Source organism: Theobroma cacao, chromosome 5 (assembly GCF_000208745.1).
Source record: "Theobroma cacao cultivar B97-61/B2 chromosome 5, Criollo_cocoa_genome_V2, whole genome shotgun sequence".
In the NCBI taxonomy this organism is placed as follows: domain Eukaryota; kingdom Viridiplantae; phylum Streptophyta; class Magnoliopsida; order Malvales; family Malvaceae; genus Theobroma; species Theobroma cacao.
Window position 1 is genome coordinate 508,388 of NC_030854.1, and position 15,610 is coordinate 523,997.

Consider the following 15,610-nt stretch of genomic DNA (forward strand, 5'->3'; position numbering starts at 1 on the left):
GGTCTTAGAACACCATTTCCATTTCTCCTCCTTCGAGAAAACTTGGTATAGATTCTTTTGATTGAGAGCAACATCGGAAGTCTGAATAAGAGAGGCCAGATTTCATTTTTATTATTATATTCATAGGACCCGGAGCTTTTTAATCTTTGGATATGATCCATATAATCAGTTTTGCTTAATCCCCAACGTTATAAAGCTTAAAAAAATATTCTCAGAAAAGAACAAAAATGAATTGCAGCATCATCAGGACTTTCGAAAGGCTACATGTTCCTTTGGCCCTTCAGTCTTTATCATGTCAATGGGTCCCTTCTTTACGCATCAACGATCACGAGAAATGAAACCAAAACATTCATTACTTAGAAACGAAATCCAAAGTGAATGTACATAAAATATCCGCAAGCACTCCACAGATCAAAACAAATTGTTGAAAAAGATAGATTTAACTCTGCATCCATGAACTTGTGCTAGTAATTCTTATGTACTTTAAAAAGGGTTTGAAGCAAATAACATCCAGCATCCAAGAGTTCACTGAGGATTTGGGGGACGGCTGTTAGCAGCGGAGACCCTGGAGCCCCATTCCAACAGTTCTTTGCTAGTATCATCCTTGTGAACTATCACCTCAATGAAACATAAGCAGTCCTTCTTGGCTCCTGTTGCCATCTCAATAGCTTCAATGAGCTCTTCCTCGCAAAAGACCTAAAGACAATAACAAGTTTCGTCAGGGAATTGATCTGATACGATTTGAGCAAATTTACCCAAACGTTGAATTAACTAACCTTGGTTGTCCAGCAGTTGCCTTCACCATTGTGAATTGCATCGACCAAGGCGGTGTAGTTCCAGTTCTTGATCACATTGTATGGTCCATCATGAATCTCAACTTCAATGGTGTATCCACCATTGTTTATCAGGAAGATTATGGTATTTTGTCCACATCGCAGCATTGTTGATACATCTTGTGCGGTAACCTAGTGAATCAATCACCAAGAACATTACAAACACGTGAATGATTTTGATAGTGCATTGGTTTTATATGGCATTCATTTCCCGACCAAAATTATCATAACTACAGGGCAAAAAATGACTGCAGGTACCTGGAAACTACCATCGCCAATGCAAGCAATGACACGTTTCTCTGGAACAGCCTGTGCATACCCAAGAGTGGCACCAACTGACCACCCAATCGATCCATACTGCATTTGGAATTCATACCTGCCAAAAAAGATTCACAATTCAATGCCAAATTCAAAAATCACACTTTTTTTTTCTCCTTTTCGGGTTTTGAATCATAATCTAAGTTGGGAATCAACATAAACTAAAACAAAAGTTTGTTCCCTAATACTCACCCACATCCCCTAGGCAACTTCAGTTTCTGGCAGTTAAACCAAGAATCTCCTGTTTCAGCAATCACTGCAGTATCACTAGAGAGCAAATTCTGTATATGTTGAAACAGAACATTAACCCTCAAGGGCTCTCTAGGTGATGCCTTCAAAGGATGCCCCTCAGGAACAAAAATCCTGTGGTAATTCTCATAAGCAGTATTATTGTGCTTGACCCTCTTGGCAAGAGCTCTAAGGAAATCTTTCATCAAAACACATCCAAACGCAGGCCCATTAGCAATCACCACCCGATCAGGCTGCACAATAATTGCCTTCTCTTTCTTAAGAAGCAGAGAGTAGCCAACAGAGCTATAGTCATTGAAAATCGGTCCAGCAAACAAGTAAGCATCAGCAGATTCAACGATCTCAGCACAAAAAGCAGTGCTAACAGCACCCCAATAAGTCCCAATGAAATGAGGATGTTGCTCAGGGATCAGTCCTTTAGCTGATGGCATCACCGCCAAAGCATAACCGCTAGCATCAGCCAACTCAACAAAGGCCTCGCATGCCTTCGCAACACGCAGCTTTGGTCCACCTACTAAAACAGGTTTCACCGCCTTGTTCAAGAACTCTGCTGTTGCCTCTACGGCCGCCTCTAAACCCATCTTATTACTCAATCTACACACATTTCCAAAAGAACAAAACATTAACTTGACGTAAAAATCAATCACTAAGTAATCTCTAGCTTGAAAAGATAAAAAAAAAATACTTACTTTGGAGAGAGTGAGAACGGAACAGGCTCGCTGCTAAAAGTAGGGTGAGGAATTGCAGCCAAGTTGCAGCTGATGCTGATATAAACAGGCTTGCTTTCTTTCAAAGCAGTTGAAACTGCAGTATCGATCAATTCATGAGCATCCTCCAAGTTATTCACAACAGCCTAGTAAAAACCAAAGACCCCATATTAATCATCTTCCTAATCAAACGAAAACAGCAGAAAAAATATAAAAAAAAAAACAGGGGAGGGGGAAATCAAAGAGAGAACATTACCTGATAGCAAGTAACAGTCTGGAAACATCTAAGCTCTTGGCTAAAATCAGGTAACCCAATAGTGTGATGAAGAACCCTGTTAGTTCCATAATCATTGGAGTTCGGTCCGCCCACAATGCAAATAAGAGGCAGATTCTCACTATAAGCACCAGCGATCGCGTTCAAAACGCTGAGCCCACCGACGGTAAACGTCACAACGCAAGCACCAACGCCACGTGACCTGGCATAACCATCAGCGGCGTATCCAGCGTTAAGTTCATTACAGCAGCCGATCAGGTTAAGCTCCGGCTCAGCTATCAAATGGTCAAGCAGAGTCAAGTTAAAATCCCCCGGAACAGAGAAAACATCGGTCACACCAACCTGAACGAGCCGTCTAGCCAAGTGGCGACCCAGAGTGGCTTCACAGGAGTTGATGACGGTGGGGGACACGGAGCCCTGAATGGTAGCAACAGTGCCGTTGGGTGGACTCCCAACGTCGGTGGAACTCGGTTTACACACATCGAGTGAACCAATCTTAGTATCCATTCTAAAGAACAAATTTTTCACCGCTTTGGCGATCAAGAACAAAGCTAGCGGAGGTAAATGTAGAGAGAAAGTCAGAAAAAGCTTGATGATTTCTTTTTCAATGGAATTGGAAAATTTGTTTCTATGTGGAAGTGGAAAATAAAGAAGAGGAATTTATAACAATGTGAGCGAGTGGAAAATGATTACCGGGGGCGGTTATGCGTAGAGATGATGTTTAAGACGACAGCGGTTTGTTTTCTGTGGATTCTTCTTTCCCTCGTACCCAAATTGTTTTTTTAACTTTTTGGGAAGAAACTAGAAAGAATGTCGGGCAAGGAGTGTGCTAGACACGCGCTTGTTTAATTAAAATAATCCAGTAATTAATTTGCCTAATTAAGATTGACTAACCTATTAGCTAAACAAAAGACTATATCTTCTTTTTAGGCATAGCAGGGAAAGTTGTTAATCAAAAAGATAGATTAATGTTCTATCATTTTTTTACTCAAAAGGTAAATACTTTTTTAAAATGTAAAAATCCCTCGAGATTAGTGACAATGTACAAAAAATTAATTTAATATGTTGCAAAAATTAATCGAATCGATTGAGAATAAAGGCTCCACTCGAATAACCAGTTCATAATTGAATTAATCAAATTTTTTATATCATATGTTTCTATTATAATTTATAAATGGTTTATTTTCAAATATATAAAATTTTACATATTTTAATATAAATTACATTTAAATCAAAATGTTTAACTTTCACAAAATCAAAAAATAAAAATTAAAAAATAATATTAATTATAATCTATTACATGAAAAGATTAAATTAAAAATAACGTCGATCAAGGCTTAGATTTGTATGTGCATGGCCAAGCGTCGCAGCGCCACGGTGGTCCATGTTGAAACATTCGTGGCGCTAAAGGAGAGTGAGTCAATCAAAGCGTCAACTGTCAAACACGTAGCGAGTTTGCTCGCTGAGTTGTGTCATTGTTTTTGACCGCTTTAGCACTTTGTTTTTTTCGGAAGTAAATTAATTATAATTCTTTTTAGGGTAATAATTACTACATTTTTTTGTAATTTTAATGTTTAAAAAATTAATTTTTTTTAATTTTTATCTAATAAAATTATCAAAATAATTTTAATTGAAATTAATTTATTTTTTTACATTTTAAAAAATATTTTTATAATTTTATTATTTAAAATGAACACCCTAATTTCTAGGAAAATATTTCAGTATGTGCTTTGGTGGAAGAATCCAACTTAAATAGCAAAAGCAGAAGCACTACTTCTTTTACCAAACCTTTGCATTATTGTGTCCGATTGAAAAAACCAGGAGCAAAACAAGAATCTGTTTCACTTGAACAGTGCCGTCCACCGGTTTTGGAAACCATTTGAAAAAGCTTTCTTCTTCAGACAAAGGAAATTTGGTATCATCAACTCTTAACAGGATTTTACAGCCAAATGTCTTAAAAGGGGAATTGATTGTAATCTCATTTTCTTTTAAATTTATTTATTTATTCATTTTTATTCAATATATCGATCAAAATCTAGCTTAATGTAGTAAATGGCTAAAGGCATAAGCAATGAGATCAGAGTGCGCAAAAGAATCGAGAAAAATCCAGATTCACACCTTTTACAAGCACCGATTAAGGTCTAATATATTAAATGAGTTATAAAGGTATGTCTATAAATAGTACTCTATTTGTTTAAATTATAATAAATTATATTGATTGTATGGACACCCTTCTAGATTTATTTTTTTTACGAAATAAAAAGTCAAAAAAATTAAATTACCTATTAAACAAACAAATTTTGCATGCACTAGTGGGAGTCTATGATTTTTTTTTAATTAACATTTTGAGGATATCTTTTTAATTGATCTTCTAGAGATAATTCTTGTTTTTATAAAAAATTGAGTTATTGATTTTTGTTAATACAATTATTAAATAAAATTAAAAGTTTGACTTTTTACTTAATATTTTTCAAAAAAATTGACTTATGACTAGAATTTAAATGTGAAAACGAACGTAAAGATTCTCCGGCTAGAGTTCAGCTTTTAAACGAGAAAGAAAAAGCATGAAGATTTTCAAAGCTATATGACTCAGTGATGATTCACCAAGGAAAAAACAAGCAAAATGGGTACGACGGAAGAGCATGTGGAGTATCTTAGCAGCACGTGGCCATCGTAGAACGCTGTCTTTAGCGGCGAGAAGGACGAGCACATGCGGTGATTGGAAACGAGCGGTAGCCAATGGGACGAAGACCGAATCACGTGGCCCCATTACCAGCCAAAGCTGCTTCCGTTAGAAATACTTGAAGAGCTTTCAGTCAAAAAAAGGAAAAGCAACTTTGTTTTGGCATTTGCATTATGATTTCATGACTTGGCCTTTCTGTCAGCATTTCATATACTTCCAAAACAATAAGGTCAAATTCTTTCGCATTTGATTTCTTTTATTTTCTTTCTACATTAAGAACACTTCAATCACGTCATTTATTAATACCGCAATCATCTCTCTCTCGTACACGTAATGTTAGAATAAATATTCATTTTAAAAATTCAATAAAATATTAAAATAAATTTATTTTTTTGTGAAATTTTGTTATTAACTTATTTCACGAGATAAATTCATAATTCTTCAAATGATGATATTTGGTAGATTAATGAATTTGATATAAACGAAAAATAGAACAACCATTCTGGCATTTGAGAAAGGAAATCTGGCCTGGCATGGCACGTAAAGCGTGGCAGCACATTTGCCGCGGATCAAGCATGGAGTGAGCCATTTGATATAAACCAGAAATAGAACAACCATTCTGGCATTTGAGAAAGGAAATCTGTTCTGGCATGGCACGTAAAGCGTGGCAGCACATTTGCCGCGGATCAAGAATGGAAGAAGCCACTAGAAAGCCATAGGTTTCTGAAACAATGATCAATTTGGTGGGTGAGTGGCTTGCCGTCCATAGCATAAGCTGTAAAGTTTTCTGCTTTAGGTATGCGATCCCGTGACAATCAAGAGGCAAGGGCAAGGCAAAAGTAATCACATTGTTGGAACTGGATTTCCCTAATTGAAATCTACAGTAATTTGTCCATATTTGAGGCTGTAAATTGTCTGAAAACATGCATGAATATCTGTACTGGTGGTGCTTAAACGTATGGTATTTAAAACAGTTCTCATAATAATAATAATTACCAACACACATGCTCCAAAGATAAATACCAACTACTGTGTCAGGTTTTGACTTTATGAAAAAAAAACTTGCCAGGACAAGTGCAGCAGAAACTGCCCTGAATTGGCAAACAGCAAATGCTGTAGTTCACAACTCAGTCTTTCAAGTAAACAGACTCCAAAGTCACACAAATCCAGCAAAGAGTCGACACAATTGAAAAAGAAGGTGAACCAAAACACTAAAACCGCCAATGGTATTGGTTTTTGTTCTCTATCGGCAACACTATCTTAGGTGAGTGCAATAGCAGCGACACTAGAATTAGAAACGGAATCAGAACCCTTAGATTTGAGTTCCTCACGACAGTTTTACAATGTTAGTTGGTTATAGAAACAAAGCCGATTATATCATAAAATCACCGAAGTCTTTATTTTAGGTCTCAATTTTTTATAAATTTATAAATTTATAATAATATAATTAATTATATTGAAAATATATAATAACTTAAATTATTAATAAAAATTTTACATATTTTCTTATTTTTAAATTAAGTGCTTAATAAAGATGTATTTTCTCTTACTTCTAGTGAGGCAATCCAATAATTCACCAATCACTCATCCCCTATGATTGGACAATAGCGTATCTTGATCTCTTTATATTCATTTTCATATTAATAAATTATTTTTTATATGGCTCTAGTAGTTACGTATATGACATTCGGTATATCCAATGATTTCGATATGCATTATCTGAATCTAATTTGTAACTATTGTTAATGTTTGTTCAGATATAAATAAGTTATTGGCTCACTTGCGTGTAAATGTTCACTAAAGCGTCATACGAACTATCGCATACGTAAGCGAGAGAGTGTAGTTCATGACATTATTTCATATCCAATTAAAAATATGTAAAATTCAAGATAATTAATAAAATAATATATTTTCTCACTTTTCTAATTATGTACCTAATAAATTTTAATTTTTTATTACCTCCCAATTCCTATAATGTTATTAATTTTCAATTATTTTTTCTATTTTTAACTAATTCTTATATTTTCAATCAATTAACAGTCATATGTATTAGACGATCCTCAATAGCTATTTTTTATATAAAATTTTTTTTTTCAATTTATTTATCCACTTTTAAATTATTTTTTTCTCATTTGCTTTTTCTTTTTAATTTCAATTTCTTCTAAAGAATACACAAGAAGTTTGTTATGTGAAATATCTTTATAAAGCCACGAGCTTTATTTGTTTTTCATAATAAATATTCAACAATTAGCTATCATTATTTTAATCTTTGTAGATTTTTTTTTATTTTAATTTAGAGTTTATATTATCTCTACTTTATGTAATAATTGATTTATTGAATTAGAAATTTGATTGTCGATTTTATATTAGTCATTTTAAAAACATAAGATAATTATAATAGGCAAATCTTTTTGTTATTTCATAACTGAAATTTAAATATGTCAAATCGTGAATATTAATTTGATTATTCAAAGCTATAATAATAATAATAATAATAATAATAATTGAAAGTTTAATAAAATCTAAAAAAGAACACTTGATAAATTTTTTACAAGTAGCAAAAATAATGAATCAAAAATTAATATAGATTTTATGTTATATTATTATATTATCTCCACTTTATGTAATAATTGATTTATTGAATTAGAAATTTTGATAATTGATTTTATATTAGTCATTTTAAAAATATAAGATAATTATAATGGTTAAATCTTTTTGATACTTCATAATTGACATTTGAATATGTCAAATCATAAATATGAATTTGATTATTCAAAGCTAAAAAAATTAATAAGAATTGAAAGTGTAACACAATTTAAAAAAGAACACTTGATAAATTTTTTACAAGTAATAAAAATAATAAATTATAAATTATTTTTTTAATTAAAGGAAAGGGAATTCGAATCTTATTGGCTCTTTAAGTAAGAGATCATGCACTAATCAATAAACCAAATATTCAGATATAATGAATCAGAAATTATTAATAAATGTCTCTTAAATGAAAAAGTATAAAAAATTATTAATAAATGTCTCTTAAATGAAAAAGTTAATAAAATTTTAATAAAAAAAGCCTCATTGCCAAAACGAGAAATATTCTTAAGTTGGACTGTTGAACTCACATAATTCATGCAGAAATGCTTATCTTATGTACTTGGGAACTAATAAACCATGTGTTAGGCACTGCAAACTGCAGATTGGACGCGGCAGCATTGTCGGTACAGAGGATCTATGATCAGTGAAAGTTGAGACATTGAAACATAAACAAATCAAGCCACTGCTTATCTTAAGCAAATCATATCCATTGTTTGAGACCTGACACTAGACAAAAACTTTGAAGTGTCACTTGTATGATCAAAGACTTTATCATCTAGTTCTATACAGTCAAAGATAAAATTACTCACTAACTCAGTAACAAAAATGTTAAATGTCACATGGGGTCTGGGATTTTCCAGCCCAGATACATGCAATGCTCTTGTAAGCTCCCTTTTCATGATGCAGATGCTCCTCAAACTCAGAACGTATAGGGTGGAAGAAGAACCACTCAAGGTGGCATGTGAGACTGGAGCCAAGGTGTTTGTATTGTTTCTGTTGTTTAGATGATTAGGAATTCTAATGATGCTATCACTCTCCACTATGTACATAGTATTCGGAAACCAGAACCTGAGTTCATAACTATATATTGACTGGTTTATTTGAGAACAGGCTTCTGTCTTGTCCTGGTAAATTGCACATCTCCATTAAGAACAGAGCCTATGAAGATCTCTACTTCTTCCATGGTCATGTCACCCATATATGCTGCAAACTTCCTCTTCCGAGGTTTGTATGCCACCACAATGTTGTCTGATGATTCGAATCCAGATTTATCAAATGCACTTAAAAATGATGGCTGCTTGGTAGCATCTAGGAGGATATAAGATATGGAATCCCTAGAACCTGAGGCCACACTCTGATTCTGTCTCCTCGATAGTGATTTCTGAGAAACCTGAAAGTACAAATCATGCCACAAGTAAAATAAATGAATTCATATATAAAAGTAGGGTCATTTGACAATTGAGTATGCAATCCCCATCCCAAACTTTCAACATGGTGATAATGGTTGCATCGACATAATTTACCAACAAACTTGGTTAAACGAGACTCCAGCTTCTCCCCAGCTCTGGATGATCAAATACACCTAAAATACAGAGAGGAGTTTTATCCCCACAAAGAGCAGCAAAGTTTGATGCCGTCAACAAAGGCAACTACCCCTCGATTATTTTCTCAATTACATATGCGATCTCCCTCATCAAGAGCTCAAGCTCACCCTCAACGCTTTCACCAAAACCTTTCATCACAATTTTCTTTTAAATCAAATAAATTCTTGATAAATCTACAACAATTCGTTTCATGGAATTTCAGAAATGCATAGCACTTGCAAAAAAAAGAAAGACGACTCATGAATCATAACATGTGAAAAATCGAAGTCAAGGAGCTTCAAATTACAGCAGCAATTAGAAGGGGAATGGAAGTTCTTTACCTTGCAAGGATCAATGGTTTTGGCTTCTACGTATATAAGCAGTAGCGTTGATAAAAGCACAAATGACAATGCATGATGTGGGTTTGAAGTGGACTGAGAAGTTAGTTGCATGGAGATGCAACATTGGTCTTCCGCCTTGGATATCACTCGGTATGCTAAACACTGTTCCTTCTTCTGATTTTGATTTTGTTTACATAGTTTTAGGTCCAATGAAACTTAAATTCAACTCTCAGTGCATGACTGAAATTCAATCTTGGAAATTGCAAGCTGGTAGTCGGGGTGTTTTTTGAGCTTAGGCAATTTATCCTTGCCTTGAACATATTTAGCAGGAAAAGAACCTTAGTTTTATGTGCCACCTGATGTGGCCAGGAATTGAGGAAGCTCGTAATCATGGAAAAGCAACATTACAAGATGATAACAGACTGATGTCAGTGGAGTTGTGTTGCCACATGCACAGGTGTAGAAGTGCACACCCTAACATGCCCAGACTAAAATCTCTTATCAGCAACTGCCAAGCTCCTTTCCCTTCTATCAGACAGCCAAGAACTGAATAAACTCACAGCCATGATGATAAACTCAGTACCAGACAAGAAGGATCGGGCTGAAGAAAAGAGACGATGAATCTGAGCGCAGCGTTTAGTCAATAAGTTTTTAAATTTCTGTTTTGTTAGTTAAACCTTGTAATTATTACGTTTTTCTCTTACTTTACTCATTAAACCTCTGTATATAAACAGTTGTTTTAGCTTTTGGTTGAATATGAAAATCATGGGACATTATTCCCAATATCACGCCGCCTTGGTTTTTCCCTTTCATCGTCACTCTCTGACACCTTCTGCCCTACACGATAATGGCCGTCTAGTGCTTGCGCAAAGTAACTCTGGCTGTGACCTCTAGCTGTTTGTAGACCATGTTTCCTCAGAATTTTGCTGTATATACAATGAAAAACACTGGCTAAAAGTATCAAATCTTGCTCACTTTTTAGACCCAGAAATGAAATGCCTGTGACTAATGCCTCTCTATATCTAGTTATGAAGAACAAGTGGAGATGGGGAAGCCCCAAAAATGGTTCTCTCTTACATATTCATGTTAGCGTCATTATGTTAATGGTGATAATGGCAATGACATCAATGTCTGTGTTTTGGGTAATTGAAGTGATTCCAGATGGTATAGCGGACAAATTTAAAAGGCTTAGACACCTTGGACAAAATGAGGGAAATCATGTTTGACTTTAATTCCATAGAGATCCATAAGCAGGGGACTGATTATTATTTTTAATTATTTTCTTTACAGTTTAAACCAAAATCACTTTACTCCAGGGAACTGGGAGTTTCCACATGAATGGTAAAACTATAGCTGGACAAGAAATTTGGTCTCTTCTTTAGATGGAAGCCTAGATACTAGGATATGGTCAAACCAGGAGCCATGTTAGCACATTTTCATGGAAAACTTAATATAGATTCTTTTGCTTCAGAGCCAACATCTGGAGTCTGAATAAGAGGCCAGATTTCATTGTATTATTATTATTATATTCATTGCTTAGAAATGAAATCCAAAGTGAATGCACATAAAATATCAGCGAGCACTTCGCAGATCAAACAAATTGTTGATAAATGCAGATTTAACTCCCCATCCATGAACTTATGCTAGAAATTCTCGTATACTTAAAAGAGTTAAAGCTCAATAAACATCCATGAAAGCAGCGTCCAAGAGTTTACTGAGAATTTGGTGGACGGCTGTTGACAATAGAGACCCTGGTGCCGAATTCCAAGACATCTTTGCTAGTATCATCCTTGTGAACTATCACCTCAATGAAGCATAAGCAGTCCTTCTTGGCTCCTATTGCCATATCAATTGCTTCGATGAGCTCTTCCTCGCAAAAGACCTAGAGATAATAACAAGTTTCGTTAAGAATGTGATTCGATACGATTTGAGCAAATGTACCCCAACTTTGAATAAACTAACCTTGGTTGTCCAGCAGTTTCCTTCACCATTGTGAATTGCATCGACCAAGGCGGTATAGTCCCAGTTCTTGATCACATTGTATGGTCCATCGTGAATCTGACCTTCAATGGTGTATCCACCATTGTTTATCAAGAAGATTATGGTATTTTGTCCACATCGCAGCATTGTTGACACATCTTGTGCGGTAACCTATGGAATCAATCAGCAAGAACATTAGAAACACGTGAATGATTTTTGACAGCAGCATTGGTTTTATATGGCATTCATTTCCCAAGCAAAAATATCGTAACTACAGGGAGAAAATGACTGCAGGTACCTGGAAACTACCATCGCCAATGCAAGCAATGACACGTTTCTCTGGAACAGCCTGTGCATACCCAAGAGTGGCACCAACTGACCACCCAATCGATCCATACTGCATTTGGAATTCATACCTGCAAACAAAACATTCATATTCAATGCCAAATTCAAAAACTCAACTTTTTTTTCCCTCATTTTCGACTTCTGATTCATAATCTAAGTTGGAAATCAGCATACTACAGTGATGCATTTAAAATTTTAAATTAAAGAAGGTTAAACGGTAATCATATAGATTGGGGAATGATTCGATTTAAAACAAATATTAATCATTTTTAAAATAAAATAAAATTATAATATAAAATAATATTAACAATTTAAATATAAATTTTTACATTTACCAATACAAATAGATATAATACCAGAAAAAAATTAATATTAGATTTTCATAGCATTGTAATTTGTTAAATAATGTATTTTTTTACATAACACCATACTAGATTTTATACAATAACGCAAAATATTTTATTAAAGTTATGCCAAGTGTTCAGACTAAGGTCAATCTAATTATCCAGGAAATAAATGTTAAAGTTAAATCCTCCAACACATATTAATAGTTATTTGACTTGAAGAAAAAAATTGTTTGATTGATTCATGAAAAAGAAAATAGGATAAAGGGCTTTTCTAATTTGATGAATAATAATTGTTTGATTGACTCACAAAAAAGAAAATAGGAAAAGGGTTTTTCTAATTTGATGAATTATAATTGTTTGATTGATTTGAAAAAAAAAAACTTTTTTCAATTTGATTAATGATAGTTTGATTGACTAATAGAAAAAAGTCAAATTATATAATTAGTCCATATACTTTATTAAAAGTGGTGAATTTGGTTTATATACAATAATTTGTAAAAATTGAGTATTTATACTTTTCAAAATTGACGATATCAATTCGTTAAAAATTTTCTGTTATCTATACTGATATGTAATTTGGTTGTATTGATGTGACATTAAATTTAATGACATGATAATGATGATATGACATTTCACGAATGATGTAATAGTAATGCGATATGATGTAACTAAATAATTACATGGCTTTTATAATTATAGACGTGAAATTATCCAATGCAAGATAATGATTTTTAAACTGGATTGAAGAAGAAACAAATTAAAATTACCATTTAGGGAAAGAGTGTTGTAAGATAGAAAAAAATTGAATTTTTGTATTTCATAATTTAAAGTAATGAAAACAAATGTTGCGAAATAGATTAAAAATGTCACATCATCATTAACACATCATTATATTTAATGTTCCATCAACAAAAAAATGACATGTTATCATAAATAATAATAAAAAAATTTAACATTATTAACAATTGGACTGACACTATAAATTTAAAAAAGTATAGGAATTAATTTTTTATAAAATATTGTATAGGGATTAAATCCACCACTTTACTATAGTACAAGGACTAAGTGCATAATTTAACTTAAAAAAACAGGAGAAAGAGTTTTTTAATTTAATAAATGATAATTGTTTGTTTGATTAACAAAAATAAGATAAAAGGTTTTTTCAATTTGATGAATAAAAATGCCTCCAAAAAATTCATAAAAATTGTAGAAAAAACAAACAAAAGGTCTAACCAACCCAAAAAGGAAGGAAAAAAATTTCTAGAATTTGAAGTAATTAATAGTTTTGTTAGAAAGCTGATCACTATTCCAAAAAATATTACTTTATTTAATTAGGGGTGGTAAAAATATATGTCAAATTTTATAGGCATGATGATAAAAAAAAATTTAAAAACTGACATGTGGAGGCCGCCGCTGGGAATCAACAAAAGTTTATTCTCTAATACTCACCCACATCCCCCAGGCAACTTCAGTTTCTGGCAGTTAAACCAAGAATCCCCTGTTTCGACAATCACTGCAGTTTCACTAGAGAGCAAATTCTGTATATGTCGAAACAGAATATTAACCCTCAAGGGCTCTCTAGGTGATGCCTTCAAAGGATGCCCTTCAGTAACAAAAATCCTGTGGTAATTCTCATAAGCAGTATTATTGTGCTTGAGCCTCTTGGCAAGAGCTCCAAGGAAATCTTTCATCGAAACACACCCAAACGCAGGCCCACTAGCAATCACTACTCGATCAGGCTGCACAATAATTGCCTTCTCTTTCTTAAGAAGCAGAGAGTAGCCAACAGAGCTATGGTCACTGAAAATAGGTCCAGCAAACAAGTAAGCATCGGCAGATTCAACGATCTCAGCACAAAAAGCAGTGCTAACAGCACCCCAATAGGTCCCAATGAAACGAGGATGATGCTCAGGCACCAGCCCTTTAGCTGATGGCATCACCGCCAAAGCATAACCACTAGCGTCAGCCAAGTTAACAAAGGCCTCGCATGCCTTCGCAACACGCAGCTTTGGTCCACCTACTAAAACAGGTTTCACCGCCTTGTTCAAGAACTCTGCTGTTGCCTCCACGGCCGCCTCTAAACCCATCTTATTACTCAATCTACACACATTCCCAGAAAGAAAACAAATAACTTGACGTAAAAATTAATCACAAAGTAATTTTAAGCATGAAAAGATTAAAAAAAAATTACTTTGGGCAGAGTGAGAATGCAACAGGCTCTCGGCTAAAAGTGGCGTGAGGAATTGCAGCCAAGTTGCAGCTGATGCTGATATAAACAGGCTTGCTTTCTTTCAAAGCAGTTGAAATTGCTGCATCGATCAATTCATGAGCATCCTCCAAGTTATTCACCACAGCCTAGTAGAAACCAAAGACCCCATATTAATCATCTTCCTAATTAAACCAATACAGCAGAAAAACTATGAAAAAAAGAGGGGAGCGGGAAAACAAAGAGAGAACATTACCTGATAGCAAGTAACAGTCTGGAAACATCTAAGCTCTTGGCTAAAATCAGGTAACCCAATAGTGTGATGAAGAATCCTATTAGTTCCAAAATCGTTGGAGTTTGGTCCGCCCACAATGCAAATAAGAGGCAGATTCTCACTATAAGCACCAGCGATCGCGTTCAAAACGCTGAGCCCACCGACGGTAAACGTCACAACGCAAGCACCAACGCCACGTGACCTGGCGTAACCGTCAGCGGCGTATCCAGCGTTAAGTTCATTACAGCAGCCGATCAGCTTAAGCTCCGGCTCAGCTATTAAATGGTCCAGCAGAGTCAAGTTAAAATCCCCCGGAACAGAGAAAACATCGGTCACACCAACCTGGACGAGCCGTCTAGCCAAGTGGCGACCCAGAGTGGCCTCAGAGGAGTTGATGACGGTCGGGGAAACAGAGCCTTGAATGGTAGCAACAATGCCGTTGGGTGGGCTCCCAATGTCGTTGGAAGTTGGTTTACATATATCAACTGACCCAATCTTAGTATCCATTCTAAAGAACAAATATTTCACCGCTTTGGCGATCAGAGAGCGGGCGGAGATAAAGGTAGAGAGAATCAGAGAAAGAGAGAAAAAGCTTGATGATTTCTTTTTTCAATGGAATTGGGAAATATGTTTCTATGTGGAAGTGGACAATAAAGGAGAGGAATTTATAGGGAAATGAGTGTGCGGTAAATTTGAGTTAATTATTTTTATTAATAAAATTAACAGTTTAATTTTTTACTTAATACTTTACAAAAACAAATTGACTTATGACAGGAATTTAAACGTAAAAAAAAAAAACATAAAGATTTTAAAGCTATGGTTTGTGGGTTTTAAACGTGAAAAAATAAACCATGAAGGCTTTCAAGAAGAAAAAACAA

The 15,610-nt window shown here is 34.4% G+C and overlaps 2 protein-coding genes across 2 annotated transcripts; both read right to left on the reverse strand.

The window, feature by feature from the left end:
- LOC18597501 (pyruvate decarboxylase 2) lies at positions 326-3,025 on the reverse strand. Its single transcript, XM_018121353.1, has 6 exons — positions 2,364-3,025; positions 2,090-2,253; positions 1,344-1,994; positions 1,092-1,209; positions 777-965; positions 326-696 (listed from the first exon to the last, which is right to left on the reverse strand). The coding sequence occupies exons 1-6, from the start codon at positions 2,886-2,888 to the stop codon at positions 526-528; spliced, it is 1,818 nt and encodes a 605-aa protein (XP_017976842.1). The 5' UTR covers positions 2,889-3,025; the 3' UTR covers positions 326-525.
- LOC18597502 (pyruvate decarboxylase 1) lies at positions 11,100-15,344 on the reverse strand. The gene is made up of 6 exons (XM_018120667.1): positions 14,715-15,344; positions 14,444-14,607; positions 13,702-14,352; positions 11,859-11,976; positions 11,543-11,731; positions 11,100-11,462 (listed from the first exon to the last, which is right to left on the reverse strand). The coding sequence occupies exons 1-6, from the start codon at positions 15,237-15,239 to the stop codon at positions 11,292-11,294; spliced, it is 1,818 nt and encodes a 605-aa protein (XP_017976156.1). The 5' UTR covers positions 15,240-15,344; the 3' UTR covers positions 11,100-11,291.

Excerpts from the sequence above, each read along its gene's own strand:
- LOC18597502 (XM_018120667.1), bottom strand. The coding sequence starts at position 15,239 with ATGGATACTAAGATTGGGTCAGTTGATATATGTAAACCAACTTCCAAC. Across the intron at positions 11,977-13,701 it reads AAGTTGCCTGGGGGATGTGG|GTATGAATTCCAAATGCAGT; the intron begins GTGAGTATTAGA and ends TTTTGTTTGCAG. Across the intron at positions 11,463-11,542 it reads GAAACTGCTGGACAACCAAG|GTCTTTTGCGAGGAAGAGCT; the intron begins GTTAGTTTATTC and ends TATTATCTCTAG.
- LOC18597501 (XM_018121353.1), bottom strand. The coding sequence starts at position 2,888 with ATGGATACTAAGATTGGTTCACTCGATGTGTGTAAACCGAGTTCCACC. Across the intron at positions 1,210-1,343 it reads AAGTTGCCTAGGGGATGTGG|GTATGAATTCCAAATGCAGT; the intron begins GTGAGTATTAGG and ends CTTTTTTGGCAG. Across the intron at positions 697-776 it reads GCAACTGCTGGACAACCAAG|GTCTTTTGCGAGGAAGAGCT; the intron begins GTTAGTTAATTC and ends TATTGTCTTTAG.